At 38.4% G+C, this 21,428-nt stretch overlaps 1 protein-coding gene across 8 annotated transcripts in view; it reads right to left on the reverse strand.

The window, feature by feature from the left end:
• Positions 1 to 21,428, reverse strand: part of ANKRD45 (ankyrin repeat domain 45) — a 40,389-nt gene that overhangs the window by 18,312 nt on the left and 649 nt on the right. The window contains exons 1-5 of one of the 8 annotated variants that reach the window (XM_070590899.1): positions 21,193 to 21,426; positions 20,167 to 20,214; positions 18,916 to 19,041; positions 16,030 to 16,186; positions 12,860 to 13,220 (exon numbers count right to left, since the gene is read on the reverse strand). In XM_070590899.1, the coding sequence (XP_070447000.1) occupies positions 12,860 to 13,205 (346 nt within the window). In that variant the 5' untranslated portion in view covers positions 13,206 to 13,220; positions 16,030 to 16,186; positions 18,916 to 19,041; positions 20,167 to 20,214; positions 21,193 to 21,426. Of the gene's footprint in view, positions 1 to 12,859; positions 13,221 to 15,071; positions 15,185 to 16,029; positions 16,187 to 18,915; positions 19,042 to 20,028; positions 20,216 to 21,192; positions 21,427 to 21,428 lie in introns of those variants that run through there. The other 7 variants (XM_070590901.1, XM_070590902.1, XM_070590898.1 and 4 more) reach the window with 7 other exon arrangements.

Consider the following 21,428-nt stretch of genomic DNA (forward strand, 5'->3'; position numbering starts at 1 on the left):
AGGTAGGCATTACTAGCCCCATTAAAAGATGCAGAGAAAAGGAAGGGCAGAGACTATACTTTGCCCAAGGCCACACTGGTAGCAAGTAGCCAAAGAAAGATTCAAACCCAGGTCCATTGCCAAATAAAGGGTTTATAAGGAGAAGGAAATAGCACCCAAATGTTTGCCACTGGCTAGCACAGGGAAAAAGAATAACAATTCCTCCACTTGCTTTCAGAAACCTCTCCTTGGCTCCCTATTTGCCACATTCCCACAATCTTAGACTGTATCTGTCTTAGACCAAGCTGTAAACTCTTTCTGTCTTGAGGATACCATAACCGGAAGGGATAATAAAGTGTTAAGAAGGAATCAGAGGAGCATGAAGCAAACTACTACAGGACCAGCCGAAATTAGAATGACCTCCCCTCTTTGGCTCCACTTTTTTTTTTTTTTAATATTACAATGAGCAAGAAATTTCAAAAGAGCAAGAGATAGAGACTAGCCCAAGAATTGTATTGTACCTCTATCCCCTACAAAATGGGGGGCCAAGAAATACTCAGCTACCACCCTCACTGTTCCTGCCTTCCGCCTGAAGATGGAAGTCTTCCATCAGCTGAATGGTCCAGGGCCCCTGATTTGCTGGGGGAGGGAGACACAATCTACAGACAAGACACTGAGAGCATGACCAGGAGGCCATTCCAAATGAGTTGTTTTGGCTCCTTATATCACTTTCCTCAAGGCTTAAGTTACAGACCAGTATAACACCTAATTTTTTCCCCTATTTTTAAACATATATAGTTTTAAAACAAGATTTCTAAACAGAGGGAGGCTTTTACCAAGGAATTTGCAACCTTTACATGTTTTTCCTTTGTTGGAAATGGTCTGTTTTCTAGAAAGAAATACACAGATCTTTGTAAGACATTAACCCCATTGCCTTCCCAGGAGAAGAAAATATTTAAATAAAATGATTTCAAATAAATGTGAAGATTATACTGTGCCTATGGATTGAAAGAGTTAATATTGTTAAAATGTCCGTACTACCCAAAGCAATCTACAGATTCAATGAAACCCCTATCAAAACACCAATGGCATTTTTCAGAGAACCAGAACAAAGAATCCTAAAATTTGTATGGAACCACAAAAGACTCCGAACAGCCAAAGCAATATTGAGAAAGAAGTATAAAGCTGGAGATATCATGCTCCCTGATTTCAAATTATAATACAAAGCTATAGTAATCAAAGCAGTATGGTACTGGCATGAAAACCAACACACGTATCAGTGGAATAGAATAGAGAGCCCAGAAATAAACCCACATCTATATGGTCAATTAATCTATGGCAAAGGAGCCAAGAATATACAATGGGGAAAAGACAGCCTCTTCAACAAATGGTGTTGGTAAAACTGGACAGCAACATGCAAAAGAATGAAACTGGACCACTTTCTTACATTATATACAAAAATAAACCCAAAATGGATTAAAGACTTAAATGTAAGACCTGAAACCATAAAACCCTTAGAAGAAGACACAGGCAGTACACTCTTTGACATCAGTCTTGGTAATATGTTTTGGATTTGTCTCCTCAGGCAAAGACAACAAAAGCAAAAATAAACAAATGAAATTACATCAAACTGAAAAGCTTTTGCCAGCAAAGGGAACTATTAGCAAGACAAAACAGCACACTACTGAGTGGGAGAATATATTTGCAAATCATATATCAGGTAAGGGGTTAATATCCAAAATATGTAAAGAACTCACACAACTCAATATCCAAAAACAAACAATCCAATTAAAAATGGACAGAGGACCTGAACAGATGTTTTTCCAAAGAAGACACACAAATAGTCAACAGACACATGTAAAGTTGCTTAACATTACTAATCATCAGGAAAAAGCAAATCAAAACCACAATGAGATATCACTTCAGGCCTGTCAGAATGGGTGTCATCAAAAAGACAACAAAAAACAAGTATTGACAAGGATGTGGATAAAAGGGAACTCTTGTGCACTGTTGGTGGAAATTTAAATTGGTACAGCCAATAAGAAAAATAGGATGGAGGTTCCTCAAAAAATTTAAAATAGAACTATCATACCATCCAGCAATTCTACTTCTGGGTATTTACCTGAAGAAAACAAAAACGCTAATTCAAAAAGATATATGCATCTCTATGTTCATTGCAGCATTATTTACAATAGCTGAGATATGGAAGCAACCCAAGAGTCTATCAATAGATGAATGGATAAAGAAGAGGTGGTGTATATACACACACACATGGTGGAATACTACTCAACCATAAAAAAGGAATGAACTCTTGCCATTTGCAACAACATGGATGGACCTAGGGGGTATTCTGCTAAGTTAAGTAAGTCAGACAGAGAAAGACAAATACCATATGATTTCACTTATATGTGAAACCTAAAGAACAAAACAAAACAGAAACAGACTCACAAATGACAGAGAACAAACTGGTGGTTTCCAGAGAAGAGGAGGACAGGGGGTTAGGCAAAATAGATGAAGGGGATTAAGAGGTACAAACTTCCAGTTATAAAATAAATAAGTTACGGAGATGTAATATACAGCATAGGGAATATAGCCAATAATATTATAATAACTTTGTGTGGTGACAGGCGGTTACTAGATTTATCACAGTGATCATTTTGGAATGTACATAAATGTTGAATCACTATGTTGTACACCTGAAGTATGTCAACTATACTTCAATAAAAATAAACAAATAAGGTGATTTCAAAAGCATCCAGACAAGGAGATTTTCCTGAAGTTCTCCATAATATTGGCAATGAGTGTTGGATCCCAGGAGGGGATACAGAAGGCTACATGCTGGAAATCCCAGGAGGAAGAAAGAAACCATAAATGAACTGGGAAGGACTGAGGTTGATTCTAAGAGAAAAATAAATTCTTTGTGGAAGACTACTGGTTACTAAACATAGAGTCAACTGAACAGGTAGTTCACTGTAAGGAAAAATATCAGACGAAAAGAAAAGGAATCTTTTCCTCTATGCAGGCATTGTTCTATGTGCTTCACCTCATTTAATCCTCACTACAATCCTATGAAGTGGGCACTGGTATTGTTCTCATCTATAGGTAAGGAAACCAAAGCACAAAGAGAATAAGCACTTTTCTCAAGGTTGTTGTAAAGGTCAATGATGAGGTCAAAATCCAAGAACTGAGATGATGATAGTCAAGACAAAGTAATAGGCTATGGAGCAAAATCCTCACCTACCTAGAACATTTCTCACAACCCACCCACCACCAGCAGTGCCAGACTCTGAATTCCCCAAATCATGTTGTTCGATGCCTCTAATAACTTCATACATGCTGTCTTTTTCTCCCTGAAACAGTAATTATAGTAGTGGAATAAAATAATACCAGTATAAATTTTATGTTTACTTAGTATTAATACTGGTATTTTTAAAACTACATTCAGAATTTATCTTTTTAATCAGTGAAACTATTTAATATATTTTAAGTACAAAAATGTACAAACATAAAACATCAAACAAAAGCAAAACTTAATCAAATAGAAATGCTAAGTATATATTGTCACTCTATTATCAATATAAATTGTCAGATTAAACTGATAAAAATTAAGGACAGGGCCAGCCCTGGTGGCCTAGTGGTTAAGTTCGGTGCACTCGGCTTTGGCGGCCCAGATTTGGTTCCCAAGCACAGACCTACACCACTCATCTGTCAGTGGCCATGCTGTTGTGGTGGTTCACATACAAAAAGAGGAAGACTGGCAGCAGATGTTAGCTCAAGGCAAATCTTCCTTAGCCAAAAAAAAAAAAGGAAGAAAAAATTAAGGATAGAAAAGCAAACACTATAAGAATGAATAAAATGTAATTAGTCATGAAAACTGCAAATGAAACATTATTTGCTTTTTTTTAAGTGTGTCAATGGTGTCACCAGGATATTTGTGCACAAATTTTTTCACCTATTGAAGTTTTTCTCAATTAACATTAGTTGGAAGCAGTTGTAAACTAACACCAAATATTTTCCTTTAAATTATCTCATCTCTAATTTGAAGAGAGAGAGAGAGATCTCTTTGAACAGGTTTTTTCTATTTTTACAATATTTTTATTGAGAGTAAGCTGTGATTTTTTTTCCCCAAAGAAAACATTGCTGGTTCATATTTGTCTTTTTTGGTCTTTTTTAGTTTTCTCATGTACAGAAGGAGATTTCATTTCAGTTTCCTGATCAATTTCAAAACCACAACATTCACATTCTACTTGTTTTGGAAGCTTTTGAACTTAAGAGTGATTTTTACAACAGAAACTTTGCAATATCCCAATATGGGCCATCTAAATTTGTAGATTTCAGTTTGTCTTTTTTGTATAAATTGAGCAATTAAATCATTGATCTTGTTCTCAACCTATAAATGACTCAGATTTCATATTTTTTAGAATATCAAATAATACTATAACTATAAAAAGACCAGTATTTCAGTTACCTAAAATAGTAAGTAAATATACCAGAATACCAGCAATATTGTAACACGAAAATCCGGTATTGCAATTACTATACTGTCTGCTATGCCTATCCCTTAACTCTCTTTTGTCTGGTAAACTCCTGGTCACTCTTGGTCACTCTTCAAGACTCAATATAAACATTGCCTCCTCTATGAAACCCTCCCTATGTCCAACACTTCCAGGTAAAATTGACTTATCTCTCCTTTGAGCTATCACTGTACCCACCGTAAAGTAATTACCATGAAGTAATTATTTATTTACATATCTGTTTTCTGCTAAACTGTGAACTTGTCCAAGGCTGACTTCATTCATCTTTCTACCCTCAGTTCCCAGCACAAGGCCTGGCTATTCCTCTACTCTTAATAAACATTTGCTGGTTATATGGAAAGACAGAGTTTAAAACGGTAATTAGTTCTGATCATGCCTGTTTGAGTAGGGCCAGATTTAGTGACCGAAGCCTTTTCAGAACCAGAGGAGGTTCCATCGTCAATAAACTGCAAACTGCAGAGGCCTGTCCTGGGCTCAATCAGAAAACAAGGCACTTCCCAAAGGGCCAGAAGTCAGGAGCACAGAGAGCTGAGACGGTAAGAATTGTTTCATCCTCCCTCCTTTAGATCAAACGTGTCCAATTCTCCAGCATTTAAAAGGAAAGGAAATCCTGAATGCAAACATGAGTTATCAATCACCTTGAAAATCATTTTTCTTCCTTTCTGTTCCTGAGGATCATCCACAAGTAAACGACAAACATCTTCATCCTTTATAGAAACATCTATACTGCAGTTCTTCATCTAAAAGTCTTGTAATTCTAGGCCAATGGCTTCTTACACTCCAACAGATCACTACTGCTCACAGACACACACACACCATGAATGTTATTCAGCCTTAATAAAATAAGGAAATCCTGTCATTTGCGACAACATGGATGAACCTGGAGGACATTATTCTAAGTGAAATAAGGCAGGCTGAGAAAGCCCAATTCTCCATGGTAGAACTTATATGTGGAATCTAAATAAAGAAATGCAAAGTCAAACTCATAGAAACAGTAGAAAAGTGGTTGCCAGGGCCTTAGGGGGTGGGAGAAATAGGGAGAGGTTGGTAAAAGTCTGCAAACTTTCAGTTATATGATGAATAAAGTCTGAGGACCTAATATATAACATGGTAACTATAGTTGATAACTGCATTGTATAATTGAAATTTGCGAAGAGAGTAGAACTTAAATGTTCACACAGACCCTTGATTTGATCTGTTCTCCCAGGTGAACAATCTCATGGGAACTGAATCATACCAACCAAACAAGAAATTGACTGGTAAACGTTAATGTAATTCATTATTGATTAAGTGATTCAGTAAATTCAGCAATGACTAAAATAATAATTGCCAAGTTGATTAGTATAATTAGGTTGCCCAGTCCATGCATACTTCCCTTTAGAGAATTGTCTTCATGGAATGCCAAATCATTATTATACATAATGCCCAGAATACTGCTTCATTCCTTTCCCTATTAAAAAGTGTACATTGGAAACAAATAGCATCAGAAGATGCAGCTGTGAAGATTTCTGTACTGGTTTTCTTTGTTGCCAAAACAAATTACCACAAATTCAGCAGCTAAAAACAACACCCATTTATCTCACAGCTTTGTAGGTCGGAAGTCCAAGCACACCATGGTTCAGCTGAGTCCTTGGCTTGAGTCTCAGAGAGTTAAAATCAACTCAGAGGGTGTTGGCCAACCTGGGCTCTTATCTGGAGACCCTGGGGTAAACTCTGCTTCCAAGCCCATCCGGGCTGGCGGCAGAATTCAGCTCCTTGAGTTTGGAGGGCTGAAGTCTCTGATTCCCTGCAGGCTGTCAGCCAGGAGCCTCTTTCAGCTCTCTAAGGCTGCCTGCATTCCTCATCACATTGTCTCTATCTTCAAACCAGCAACAACACTAGTCCTTCTCATGCTTCAGACCTCTCTGACTTCTTTTGACAAATCTCCTCTAATGCCAGCTGGAGAAAGTTCTCTGCTTTTAAAGCCTTGTGTAATTAGACTGGGACCACCTGAATTATCCAGGTTAGTCTGTCTATTTTAAAGTCCATAATCTTAATTACACCTGCAAAGTCCCTTCGCCAAGGAATGCAACATATTCACAGGTTCCAGGGATAGGGTAGGGACATGTCGGGGGCGGGGGGGGGGGGGGCAGCTATTCTACCTACCAGAGCCCACCCATTGGCCCCCAAAGATTCACAACCCTCCCAAATGAAAAATATATTCAATCTATCCCAAGGTCCTAAAGGTCTCATCCTATTACAACATCAACTCAAAGTCTAAAATCTTATCTAAATGTCATCAGCTCAAAAGTGTCAAACCTCATCATCAAAATCATCTAAAACATGTGCATGAGGCTTTGGATATAATCCATTAAATATAATTACTGTGGCACAGTTCCTCTCCATCTGTGGATATGTAAAGCTAAACAAGTTATCTACTCACAACACACAGCAGTGGAATAGGTATAGACATTCTGGTTCAAACGGGGAAAATGGAAGGTGAAACAGTCACCAGTCCAAAGCAGTTGTGAAATTGAGCCAAGTAAACTCCATTAGGTTTCAAAACCTGGGAATAATTCTCCATGGTTCTCAGCTCTGCCCTCTGGGCTCCTAACTTAATCCCCTGGGCTCTCAGCTTTGAGCTGTCCTTCCCTTTTCATGAAAGGCAGCACATGTTTGCAGCTGAATAGTTTATCAGCCTGTTTCCTGACAGTAGAATGTTGGGGGTCCAACAGTCTTCCTTCCTTTTTACTCTCTCTGTCTGAGCTGGCAGTGTTTCTGCTGTTATAAAATTCTCAAGAACCCTGTAGGTCTCCTGTGGATGTGAAAGGGATTTGATTCACTCCACTAGACAGAAGCCAGGTTTACAAATTCTTTTGACATATTCCCTTGTCTATTTTTGGCTTCTGCTGAGATGGCTCTGGGACAATGCCCTTAGCTTTTTAGATGCTCCCCGGTTTCATTAAATGGATACCCTCAGTCATGCCCTTGATCTCTTGTGTCTAAATACTCTGACCGTTTGATCTTTCCAACATATCAACAAAGGGTTGCAGAGTCACACACTCAGCTTTTTCTCTAGAGCATGCTTTTCTGACAGTGAATCTTTTCATTTTAATGTCTTTGGTATCTAGATGAGCTTAGAATTTTCCAAATCATCAAGTCCTGGGTTCCTTTTAATTTACCAGTCCTTCTCTCAATCTATGTCTCTCTCCTCTGGCATTTTACTATAAGTAGCAAGAAGAAACCAGGATGCACCTTGAACACTTCGCTTAGGAATCTCCTCTGCTAAATGAGATTTCATGATGAGCACAAAATCAGAGTGAAAAAATGGATTATCTTAGAGTAACTCATCAAACTCTGAAGGACTGTCCACCTATCTCCACACACTGGAAAATACTTAACAAGAGGATGGCAATTCTCATGTCAACTAGTCAGAACATCACCCCCCTTGAATAGTGTTGGAGGCACACAGTCATATAATGACTTGGGGCTCTACTTTTCTTATACATAGTACGGTTTTTAGATATAACTATTATTCTCATTTTTATGGACAAAGAAACCATAGCATAGAAAGGTTATATAATTTGTCCAAGTCATATAGTTAGTGGCAAAGCTGGGATTTGAACCCAGGCTCTAAAATTCATGCTATTTGAACCCGGACTCTAAAATCAATAGTACTAACCAATCCATTACAGAATTCTTTTGTAACTTGATTTTTGTCTCATTGTTATGTTTTGGAGTGTTATCCATTTTAATAGCCAAAGGGCTAGCTCATTCCCTTTAACTGTTGTGTAATATTCCACTGTATGAATAGATGATAATGTGTTTATCCATCTCTCTATTGATTTAGATTATTTCCAATTATTCACTATTACAAACAATACTAGAATAAAAATCCTTGGACAAGTCTCCTTGTGAACACGTGTGAGAGTTTCTCAAAGACGTATATCTAGAAATGGAATTCTGGATCATACAGTAGGTCTATTTGCAACTTTAGATAAATGTTCTTCAAAGTGGTTGTTACCAGTTTACATTCCCACTCCCTCCAGCAGAGTAAAAGAGTTCCCACTTCCCTTATCTTCACCAATACTTAATGCTATCAGATATTTAAATTTTTGTCAATCTGATGAGTGAGTAGTGGTAGCTCGTTGTTTAAATTTGCATTTTAATAGTGAAGTTGAGCATATTTTCACATATTCATTGGCTATGAGAGTTTCTCTTCCATAAATTGTTTGCTCCTATCTTTTCCCTATTTTTCTATTGGGCTGAATTCCTCTTATTGATTAGTAGGCTGTCTTTATATGGATATAGTCTTTATCACTTGAGAAGATATTGCAAATATCTCCAGTCTGGGTCAAATCTTTTAATGGTGTCTTATCCTTTAATGGTTATGTTCTTATGACTCATTTTAAGAAATCCTGTAATATCTCAAGAATATAACAATCCTCCATTTATTTTTAGAAAGTTAAAAAATTTTGCTTTCCACATTCATATCTCGCATGGAGTTCTCCTTGATTTTGATTTTTGTGCATGGGACGAAGTAGGTCTAATTTAACTTTTTTTCCAGATGAATAACCAATGTTCTCCATATATTAAACAGTTCATCATTTCTCCACTGAAATTTAGGGTCAGGTTCTCAGTTTGCTTTAAAAAAAAAAAATAAAAGACCTACTGGGATATAAACTAGATTGAGAAATTAATTTGGAAGAAATTGCCATCTTTGCAATATTTAATCTCACCATCTGAAACATAGATATAATTTGGGTCTTCTTCGATGTAATCCAATAAGGTTTTATACTTTTTGCTATAAATGTCTTGAGATTCTTTTCTCAGATTTATTCCCAATTCCTTTATAGTTTTGTTGTGAACAAGATCTTTACTTTTATTACATTCTCTAGTTGATTGTTGATGGTATATAGAAAGCTACTGATTTGAGATATTGATCTTATGTTCATATTCTTGCTAAACTCTATTAATAACAATAATCGATTCCCCTGGATTTAAATCTATGTGCCTATGAATAATGAGAGTTGTGCTTCTTTTATTCTAATCCTTATATCTATTAGTGTGCTGGTAAATATTTAATGGCCAGTTCTCTGTGGGGAAAGCCCTGATTTGTAACATTAGCCAATTTCCATGATGTATATACTCCTAGCATGGCCAGCTGCAAGCTACCAATAGCTTGACAATACCAATGTGATGTCAACCAATTCACAAAACTTAAAAATTGAGCATTCAGCTAACAAGAGCTGGTAAAAGCCAGCTCTAATATGATACTATGGTATTTTTCTTATTTTTCTTGTCTTACTGCACTTGCTAGGACCTCCACCATAATGATGAATAGAAGCCATAAGAGTGAACATCAGAGTCTTGTTTCTGACTTTAAAGAATGGTTCTAAAGACCCAATACTAGGTAAGTTTGCTTCAGGTTTGTTTTTTTTTTAAGATTGGCCCCTGAGCTAACATCTGTTTCCAATCTTTTCTCCTTTGCCTTTGCCCTCCGCCGCCTCCTCCTCCTCCTTCTCCCCAAAACCCGCCAGTACGTAGTTGTATACTGTAGTTGTGAGCGCCTCTGGTTGTGCTATGTGGGATGCCGCCTCAACATGGCCTGACAAGCGGTGCCATGTCTGCACCCAGGATCCGAACAGGAGAAACCCTGGGCCCCCAAAGCAGAGCACGTGAACTTAACCATTCAGCCACAGGGCCAGCCCCCTGCTTCAGGTTTTTGATGGAGAGCCTTAAGAAAAGTTTCTTCTATTCCTATTTCCCTAAGAACTTTCATCATGAATGAGTACTACATTTTTTTCAAAAAACTTTTCTATATCTATTGAGATGATCAAGTGGTTTTACTCAATTTTTTAATGTAGTGAATTATACTAACATTTTTTCTCATGTTAAAAACATCCTTGCATCAGGGCCGGCCCTGTGGCTGGGTGGTTAAGTTCACACGCTCCACTTCAGCGGCCCCTTCAACGGCCCGGGGTTCACCAGTTCTGATCCTGGGTGCAGACCCACAAGCTGCTCATCAAGCTATGCTGTGGCAGCATCCCACACAGAAGACCTAGAATGACTTACAGCTAGGATATACAGCTATTTACTGGAGCTTTGGGAAGGAAAAAAAAACAGAGGAAGTTGGCAACAGATGTTAGCTCAAGGCCAATCTTCCTCACCAAAAATCATACCTTAAAAAAAAAAAACTAAACCATAAAAAAAAAAAAAAAAAATCCTTGCATTGATGGGGTAAACCTAACCTAGTCCAATAAATTTTTTTAAAGATTTTATTTTTCCTTTTTCTCCCCAAAGCCCCCCAGTACATAGTTGTGCATTTTTAGTTGTGGGTCCTTCTAGTTGTGGCATGTGGGATGCTGCCTCAGCATGGCTTGACCAACAGTGCCATGTCCATGACCAGGATTCCAGCCGCTGAACCCCTGGGCTGCTGAAGCAGAGTGCAAACTTAACCACTCGGCCACAGGGCCGGCCCCTAAATTTTTTAATACACAATCTTAGATTCAATTTCTTAATATTTTATTTAAGATGGTTGCATCTATGTTATTAGATGACATTGGCCTATAATTTCCCTTTCTAGTACTGTCCTTAACTAGTTTTGCTATAAAAGTTATATCTCATAAAATAAGCAGCTTTCCAGCTCCCTTGGAATTCTCTGGAACATTTGTGTAAGCTACAGTTTCCCCCTCCCTAAAAGTCTAGTAGGCCTTATCTTTAAAACATTTGATTCTGGAATTAGGTGGGAGTGGGGGAAGGAGGCAAATTTTGATTACTTATTCCTTTTTTTTAATAACCATTAATTTAGTCAAGATTTCTAATTTTTCATGAATCAATTTTGGTAATTTATATCTCATTGGAAAATTGTCCATTTCACCCAAGTTTTCTTTTTGGTTTTTTTTTTTTAAACAAACCATCAATTCTGAACTCCATCAGTTTTGGGGGGGTTTTTTAGATTTTATTTTTCCTTTTTCTCCCCAAATCCCTCTGGTATATAGTTGTGTATATTTTAGTTGTGGGTCCTTCCAGTGGTGGCATGTGGGATGCCACCTCAGCATGGCCTGATGAGTGGTGCCATGTCCGCACCCAGGATCTGAACCAGCGAAACCCTGGGCCACCAAAGCAGAGCGGACGAACTTAACAACTCGGCCACGGGGCCGGCCCCTCACCCAAGTTTTCAAATGTATTGTCATGAAGTTGTTTATAACGCTTTCTAATAATTTTTTTTAATCTTAGTTTTTCCTGTGTGAATGCTCCATTTTAAAAATTCTAAACATTATTTATGCTCTCGCTGATATTATATCAAATATTATCAAAGGTTTTTTAACTCTGTCTTCTTCACTGGACCAGATTTTGGTTTTGTTGATCCTCTCTATTGTTTCCTTATTTTCAATGTCATTATTTTACTCTATCATTTCTTTTCTTCTACTTTCTTTGGATTACTCAGTTGTTCTTTTTTTAACCCCTTGAGTTAAATGTTTTGCTTACTGATTTTCAGCATTTCTTATATTCCAATACATGCATTAAACTAGAATTTTAATTTTAGTTGTATTCCACAGGTTCTAACATAGTGATCCTGTTGCCACTTAAATATTTCATAATTCCCATTATATTGTCTGTGACCAACAGATGATTTAAAGTGTTTTGTTCCCAACATTAGAGGGGATTTTCAGTCATCTTTTTGTTACCATTTTCTGATTTTATTTTATTGTGGTCAGAGACCAAAGACTGCATGCCACAGAGTCTTTGATATTTGTTGAGACTTCCTTTATGGCCTAACATATGATCAATTTGTAAAACGCTCCAGGTGAGTGTGAAGAAAATGAATATTCCTTACTTGCTGAAGATCTTTGCTTTCACTTTCTACAATGACCATGTATTATATTTGCAACTTGAAAAAAAAAAACAAATGACTGAATTAAAAGAACTAATTAGATAATGACTGCAAAAACTAATTATCCTTCAAAAGAAAGAGATAACAATGATATTATCAAGCATCTACCGTACACCAATTTACTACGTGCCAAGTACTGTGATATTTATATTTATTATCTTACTTAATCCTCATAACACCCTGTAAGGAAAATACAATTATTATCCTCATTTCTGAAGAAACAGAGACACAAAAAGATTAGGTAACTTGCCCAAGTCACACAGCTAATAAATAGAGAAGTCTGTGTTCTTAACTACTGTGTTATACCATATCAACATGTATACAGACACATAACTCATATATATGTGTACATATATAATATATGCAAAATATAAACCAGGCACATAAAATTCATCCAACTTTAAAGATAGTACATAGCATCTTTAGGTAGGCATGTGTAATACTGATAAGAGAAAAAATGACAAAATACCTCTGGCCGTTTTTTCATTCAGATTCACACCATATTTTGCCAAAGCTCTAATCACATCACTTTGCCCAGCCATGCAAGCTGCATACAACAAATTTCTGCCAACGATATCTTCTTCCAAGAGTAGCTGCATGGCCTGTTCATGATGAGGGTTCTCAGGATCCTCAAAAATCATCTGCAAACCTTCTACATCCCCTGTGAGAGCAGGCTGTAATAGGGGATTAATGGTGCCCGTTTCCTCTGGTTCTCTGGCTGCTTCTTCATCTTCACCTTCTTCCTCTTCTTCATGCTGTGAGAAAAATGCTGATTTTTCTGAACTCTCTGAATCTTGGCGTCCTTCTGACTCCATTAACTCCAAAAATACCTGAGATAAAAAAAAAGTAATAGAAATCTACTCAAACAAATCAGTACTTGTTTATTTATTTATTTAATCTGTCACCTGACAATACAGATGGAATGAAAATACTTAACTGGCTGAAAATAATTATAAAATGAGATACTTCATCCATTCAATCAATAAAGTTTATTGTGCACCTACTATAAGTCAATATACTACCTGAATATATACTAAAATACTGAATGTGTGATATAAACAGTAAATTCAATAGGAACAGGAGAAGAAAGAGATCAGTGTGGGCTAAATTCATTAGGAAAGGATTGAAAGAGAATGTTAAAGACATGGGTCCATGTTGGGGAGAAGTGAGAAATACAGCTGGATCATTGGAGCCAGATTATTGAGACCTTTAAAATCAGGCACTAACATTTAAACAGAATTCATTCACTCAGTAATGCCTACTGAAAGCTTACTAATATACTAAGCACTGTGCAGACACTATGTAAATTACAAAGAAGAATCCAATTTATTTCCTGCCCTTGACAACTTACTTTTTCAAAGGAGAAAACATGACATGCACAAAATAAGTGTAATAAAAGGTGGCAGGTGGTAAATATCATAAGAGATGAAGTGCTACGGGAGTTTAGAAGGGAGGAGATTAATTCCAGGTAGAATATATCCAAGGAAGTTTTAATAGTGCTCACTCTGGCAGAATACATATTAATTTAGGAATGATTCAGAGAAGTGCAGCACGGTCCTCTGATATGTATAACAGTGTTTGTAGTATCACTGTTCATAATAGCAAAATTCCTGGGGGAGAAGGGGACCAATGCCCATGAATAGGAGCATAAACTGTGGCATATTCACACAAAATAGGATATAGTAGTTAAAACGAATAAACTACAGCGATATACCATGGGGTAGGCAGCTTCTCAGTGGCTCTCAATGCCCCTCACCCCACCTCCTGGTATTCACACCCTCGTGTAATTCTCTCTCCTTGAATGCAGGCTAGACATAGCGACTTTATTCTAATGAAGAGAAGACAGCAACAGCGATGGGATGTCACTTCCATAATTCAGTTGCAACAGATGACCTTCATCTTGCTGGTATTCTCTCCCTGGCTCATCTCATGTGCTATGATGGAGAGTGGCACTTTGCAAGGAACAGAGGGCAACCTCTGGTCAATAGCCAGTAGGGAACCAAGGCCCTCAGTCCAATAGCCCAGGAGGAACTCAACTGTGCCGACAACCACTGAGTGAGCTGGGAAGTGGATCTTCCGCAGTTGAACCTTGAGATAAGTATGGCCCCAGACAACACCTTGACTGTAGCCTCATTAGAGACCCTGAAGGAAAAGATCTAGCTAAGCTGGGCCCTGATTCCTGACCCAGAACAAGGGTGAGATACTAAATGTATGCTGTTTTAAGCTGCCAAGTGCGGGGGTAATTTGTTACACAGCAATAAATAACTAAGGCACACAATAATATGAATGAATGTTAGCAATATAATATTAACTGAAAAAAAGTAAGTCAAAAAGATTACATATTTCAAGATATACTTTTGTAAAGTTCAAAGCAATTAAAATAGACTTTTTAGGAATACAAGTAGATGGAATAACACTATTTTTAAAAAAAAGAAGAAAAGCAAGATTGAACGCAAGATTCAAAATAGTGTTTACAAGGTGGGAAGGAAAGATTCAGGAAATGGGATAAAAGGAATCAACATTTAGTAAAGAAAATGGCATTTAAGTGGGCCATAAAGAATGGGCAAGATTTGGTCATTCAGAAGTCAGAAGGAAGGGAAATCTAGTTAGAAAGAATAACATCTCTGTCTACTATAGCCCTACATTAATCTCTACCTTCACTAAATGTGTATAATACTCACAAGTTGTTGAAGTTAGGAATTCGTTGATTGCAAATAGAAAAATAAAAAGATTGACTTTTAAAAGTAGGAGATGGTTTTCTCATGTAACAATTTAAAGGTGGAGAGGCTTCAGCAGCTCAAAAATATAGATCCAAGATCTTTCTATCTTTCTATTCCATCATAGTAAGACTTTCATCATCATGACTGTTGCCTCATGGTGATAAGATGGCTGTCCTAACTCCTGTCATCACCTCTGCATTCATGGCAGGAAAAACAGGGAATCCCCCCAGAGGATATTAGTGGCATCCATCCCTTTTAGGACTGAGGAAAGCAAAACAAAATCTTTCCTAACAAGCCCCAACTTCCAGTTATATCTCAAAGCCCAGATTGTGCCCCTATATTTGAGAGATGGAAAAAAAAAAGCAAGTTTCTGGATTTTCCTGCCTCTATAATGGAAGTGAACAAGGTAAACAGGGGTGAGAATGGGAGCTGAGTTAGCCAATCAACCATGACTCCCCCATACAATTTGGTCCAAATCTTATCTGTGAGATTGTTTCATTCAATTCCTTCATCTTACAGAATAAATATAGAGGAAACTTGTAATCCTTTTGAGTGCCTGGCACCCAACTCCCCACCCTCCCAACACACACAGACACACTTCCTTAAAGAATCCCAGTCTCCATTTTAAAGCTTTTTGTTTGTTTGTTTTTAGTGAGGGAGACTGGCCCTGAGCTAACATCTGTTGCCAATCTTCCCCTTTTTACCTGAGGAAGATTGTCGCTAAGCTAACATTTGTGACAATCTTCCTCTATTTTGTATGTGGGATGCTGCCACAGCATGGGTTGATGAGCAGTGTGTAGGTCTGTGCCAGGCATGCGGGCCTGTGAACCCTGGGCCACCAAAGCAGAACATGCAAACTTAACCACTAGGCCACCAGGCCGGCCCCTAACGAATTCTTTTAATGGAAGATAAAGCTCACTTCCTACTACAAAGGCCAAAGAGGCGAGATCCTCCTCCTCTCCATCTCAGCTCGAGCTTGGGGGCAGGCAGGTAAATTAGGCTCATCCAAGCAGCAGCTCAATCCCAGGATCTTCACTCTTCTGTTGCTGTTGTTAATCGTTGCATTATTTTCTTTACTGACATATGACATTGTATTAGTTTAAGGTGTACAACAAATGATTTGATATTAAGTATATACTGCAAAATGCTTACCACAAGTTTAGTTAACATCCATCACCTCATGTAGTTACAAAAGAATTTTTTTCTTGTGACGAGAATTTTTAAGAGCTAATCTCTTAGCAACTTTTAAATACAATACAGTATTGTATTTAATTCAGTACAGAGTTGTTACCTATAGTCGCCATGCTGTACAGTACATCCCCAGAAGGTATTTATCTTAAAACTGGAAGTTTGTACCTTCTGCCCACCCTCACCCATTTCGCCTGTCCTCCTCCCCCTGCCTCTGGCAACAAACGATCTGTTCTCTGTATCTATGAGTTTGGTTTTCTTAGCTTCCACATATAAGTGGCCAGGATCTTGATGCTTGAACAAGGGACACAAGGACATGAGGCTACTTGAAGGTCACTCATCAGAAGTGACACCTGCAGTGTACTCATCAGACTTCCTGCTATGAGAACACGCGGTGGTGTCTGTGGTCTGACCCCCCAGAGCTCCCTCGGTTCCTGCTCATTTCCGGCCTCCTGATGATCCGGTGGGTCTCCATACAGCACTCGGACACAGCTGACTTCCCCAAAATCTAACCTCTCCATCTTTAGGCATACAATACCATCCTCTTCTCTTTTAACCACACTATTTTTTAACCAACATTTGTATTGAAATAAAACTACTTCCCAGACTCTCTTGCAACATAGTGTGGCCATATGTCCCAGTAGTAGACAATAAAATGTAAGAAGATATGTCGTACAGGAAGTGTAATTCCTTCTCACTGGATTGCAAGCATGATGCATGGAGATTGCACAGCTAATTTAGACCATGAGGTGGATGTCCTGTCCAAATACATATATATTATTTTATATATTATATATTGTAGCATATATTTCTATTATAGTATATAGAATATATTAGTTTATGACAACTTGTTTTAATTCTATATGTAAATATACATAACTTCTATTAATAGGGTGACCAAATAATTTATTTTTGAGAAGCAATGGACACTTTTGTCCTGGATACATTGCATATATGGATATATTTGCATATATGTAATTAGGCAAAATACCATTTATCCTTACTAGATATAATATACTGATGTTTTTATTCCCATTCTATTTTTTAAGGCTGAGTGTCACTGACTAAAGTGATTTCATGACCCACTAATGGGTTGCAACCACAGTATGAAAGAACGCTACTTTTGAATAACCACTATGGAGACTATACCAGGAAATCAACAAGAGAGAATCTAACAGAAGTTAGCATGAGTTTATGATTAATAGCCTGGGTGACATATGTCCCAGTGTACCCAGGGCAGTTCCAGTTACATCTGTTCCCCTGGCGTAATTTTTAATAGCATCCTCTTCACTCTCAAGTGTCCATTAGTACTAAACAATAAATTATCTTGTCACCCTAGGAATATTGTTGTGATATTGTGGAACATCTCTGCTAAAGACATGCATATTCACCCCCTTGGAGAATAGAGGCAGGAGGTGTTTGGAATGCTTTTCCTCACTGGCCTAGCAGGGGCCCAGACATGAGACTCTGAAGATATCGAGAAAATCCTATCTGTATTTCATACATATTCTTGCTACTAGGCCTAGAATAGCTTTTTTTCTCCTCCATTCCTACTAGCCAAATCCTCTTTAGGCCAAGCTATAAACCTACCTTATTCCTTAAACTTTCCTTGACTCCACTCTAGAGTGCACCTGAGCCCCTCCCTCCTCTGAACTTCAAAGGCCTTTATATATAGTCTGTACCATACAACTTACCAAACATGGCATTACATTATTTTCCATTTGTTTCAAGTATGTAAGACATCTAGTCAACTAGACTGTAAACTGGATGGAGGTAAGGATCAAACCTTATGTTTCTCTCATGTCACTTTCAAACTTAACACAATTCTTGACAAGTTGTATAGGTTCGATAACTTTTAACGTCAGGCTTACAATTCCCACTGCTTTTCTTCACAGCTGAGACCAATGGGTCTTGGAGTCAGAAAGACTTGAGTTCACAATCCAATGCTGCAATTTATTAGCTGCATAATACTGGGCAATTTGCCTAATCTCTCATAGGACTAACACTAGAACCTAGATTATACGATTGTTCTCAGAATTAAAATAAATTAGATAATGCATGTGCCAAGCACATGGTGAGCATTCAGTAAGCAGAACCTATCATCATCATATCATCCATCTCCCAGCAAAAGTATCCACGAAGCAAAAGATGGTAATGCTCCTTCTTCTTTTGTTTGATATACAGTTTTCCTATGCAGGGTCTAAGTAAATGGTTTTCGACTCTACTACCACCAAACACTTGATTATAGACAAATTCTTCTGCATCTAGATAAACTAGATCAAATCTGGAGACATGATTCAGGCCACACCCTTGAATGGAGCTTAATTTCCATACCAGCCCAGAACTAGCATGATTAGGGCAGCAGTTCTCAAATTCGCTGATAAATAAAACAAAAAAATAAATTTTTAAATTCTTAAAAATTGAGAATCCCCCAAATTTTTATTTATGTGGGTTATATCCATCAATATTTACCACACTGGAAATTAAAACTGAGGAATCTCTAAAATATTTATTAATTCATCTTAAAACAATTTCATGTTAACATAAAAAAATAGGTTATGAAAAATAATTATATTTTACAAAGAAAAAATTGATAAGAAGGGTGAAATTATATTACATTTTTACAAATCTCTTTAATGTCTGGCTTCATAGAAGACAGATGGATTCCCACATTTGCTTCTGCATTCACTGCGATGACGTGTGAGGTTGTGATATTGCAGGTCGCGTAGCCTCTGGAAAATCACTGTAACATGTGAGAGAAGGAAAGTGCAAGGGCAAATAACATCTAAGAATTAACAGGAAGATAGTTTGGCTGGCAGACTCCCTGAAAATGTCTAGGAACCCCCAGGGATTCCTCAGACCACTCTGTGAGAACCTCTGGATAGGACTAACCCTCCAGCCACTCCAGCCTACGGTCAAACCCTCAAGACTGTTCAGCCCAAATCTAGAGTGAACTGGGAGCAGTCTTTCCAAAACAAAGGGACAAAATGAAGTCTTCCAGGGCATTTATCCTTAGGCCTGCCTTTTAAAAGACATCATCCAATTAGGAGAATAAAAGTGAACTCTCCTGTCACATGTTTGGTGGTCTATTGCTGATTGTGTCCTCCACCATATTCTGTCTTTTGAAGACAGAGCAAGGAATTCTATTTTTTATGGTCTTTTTCTTCTTATAACATAGAAGCTTTAGAATATTTGAAAGTACATTTACTATGAATACAAGTACTAATAGGATGATCATAATAATATAGGTTTTCCTTTCTTCTTTTTATCAATATTCTATATATTTAAAAAATTTAACTCAACTTTCTAATATTTTTGTTTTAGAAAATATTTTCTGTGAGAAATATGTAATTTATGTTTAACATATAATAGGTTTAATTTTGTTATTGTTAAAAGAATTAATAAACATTTTTTAAATTCTCAGTTTTACTTTGTAATTCTTATTATATTTATAGCAGTTACCGTATGGATAGATATAAACCACATAAAGGAAAGCTCTTTGAGATCAATAATTTTTAAGAGTGGAATGGGGTCCTGAGACCAAAAAGTTTGAGGACCACTGCTTTCGGACACACATGAGACCTAGAAGTAGCAGAGAGTCTGGCTGAGGGGGGCTTGTCCCCCACACCTGGTTGCTACAGCAGGGTGGGAGGGAGAGAGAGCTGGGAGCAAAGGAGCCCAGCCTGGGAAACCAGGGCGCAAGGGAAGTCTCAGCAAGAGCTCAGCACACCTGAGTGGGCCAGGGAGCGCTACTGAGATCTGACCAAACCAGGAGAGACCTGTTCACGAGGGACAGGAGCTCAGACATGCCAAAGGGACCCGATACTTCCCCGTGGATCTCGTGAGCCATCCACATGTATCCACATACCGGGACACCATCTCAAGGAAAGAATCAGGGGAGAAGCTGTCTGAGAACCTAAATGTTTTTTGTATAAGAGAAAGTAAACATTAGCCAAAGAAGCCAATTACAGATTGAGCTAAACTTTAAAACCAATTGAATATTTCAATTATTTTTTCCTAATAATCGAACGAGCGCTCATGAAACTAGATCAGTGACAGACAAAAATAAATTACATTTTCTTTGCCCATAAAAGTTATAACATGAATCAAAGTTACAACCCCACTACGCAAAACCAAAAGTTCACATACAATACGAGCATGGAGAGAGCAGAGGGAAGGAAGAATGGCATAGTGGACTGTGAGGCAGAAGGCCCAGGCTTAAAGTCCTCATCCTGGGATTAATTATGTGACTTTTCTGAACTCACTCTCCTCATTTGTGAAATGAGACTAGCACCTGCTCTGCCCTGCTGAATTCGTGTGAGAAAACAAGTCTATAAACTTTTCCTTTTAACTATGAAGTGTGAACTCTTTTGAGGCTGCTAAGGCACTAATAATAGAAAATCACACCGGTCGTGGTCACAAGTAAATCTGCAATGACAGAGTGAGATATGGGCTATAGTGGAGGTAAGCAAAGGGTGCTTCGTGAGTAAAGAGGATGGACATCTGAATTAGACTCGGAGTGGGGAGATCCCGGGAAGGCTTCCCAGAAGAGGTGACACTTGAAGTATTGAAGAGTAGGCGTCTTAAAAGGAGAAAAGGGCAACCCAGGTAATGAGAGTAGCAGAAACAAAGGGGAAGGAGGCAGCGTGAAGTTGTGGTAGATGAACAGATCTTAACGGCCTTTTAAGCCAGTAGAATTTTTTCTTCAAAAAACGTAGTCCCTTGAGGACGTAAAGTCCCAATTCAAGGAGAGGTCCCCAACGGCAGCCCTGGTTCCCCAGGCTTAAACAAAGGGAAGGCCTGCGGAAGAGGATACACACAGAAGCAGCCCTGCCGCGCGACCCAGGAGGTCGGGCGGAGAGGACACTGGCCAGTTCTGGGCACCAGAGTTCACCTCTCGGCCTGAAGCCCAGAAGGACCTTCGGGGACCCCCGAGGCTATCCTCCCGGCGCCCGCCACGCAAAGCTCAGGGCAGCGGCAAAGCCTGAGGACGCCGCGGTGGAAGCCCACTCCCTTCAGCCCCTGCCGAGCAGCCCGGCGAAAAGATGCTTATCCTCCCACCCCCATCCCTACCCCTACCCCCACCCCCAGCTCCCATCCCGCCCTCGATGCGGGCAACCGTGGACTCAC

Source organism: Equus przewalskii, chromosome 23 (assembly GCF_037783145.1).
Source record: "Equus przewalskii isolate Varuska chromosome 23, EquPr2, whole genome shotgun sequence".
Taxonomy (NCBI): Eukaryota; Metazoa; Chordata; class Mammalia; order Perissodactyla; family Equidae; genus Equus; species Equus przewalskii.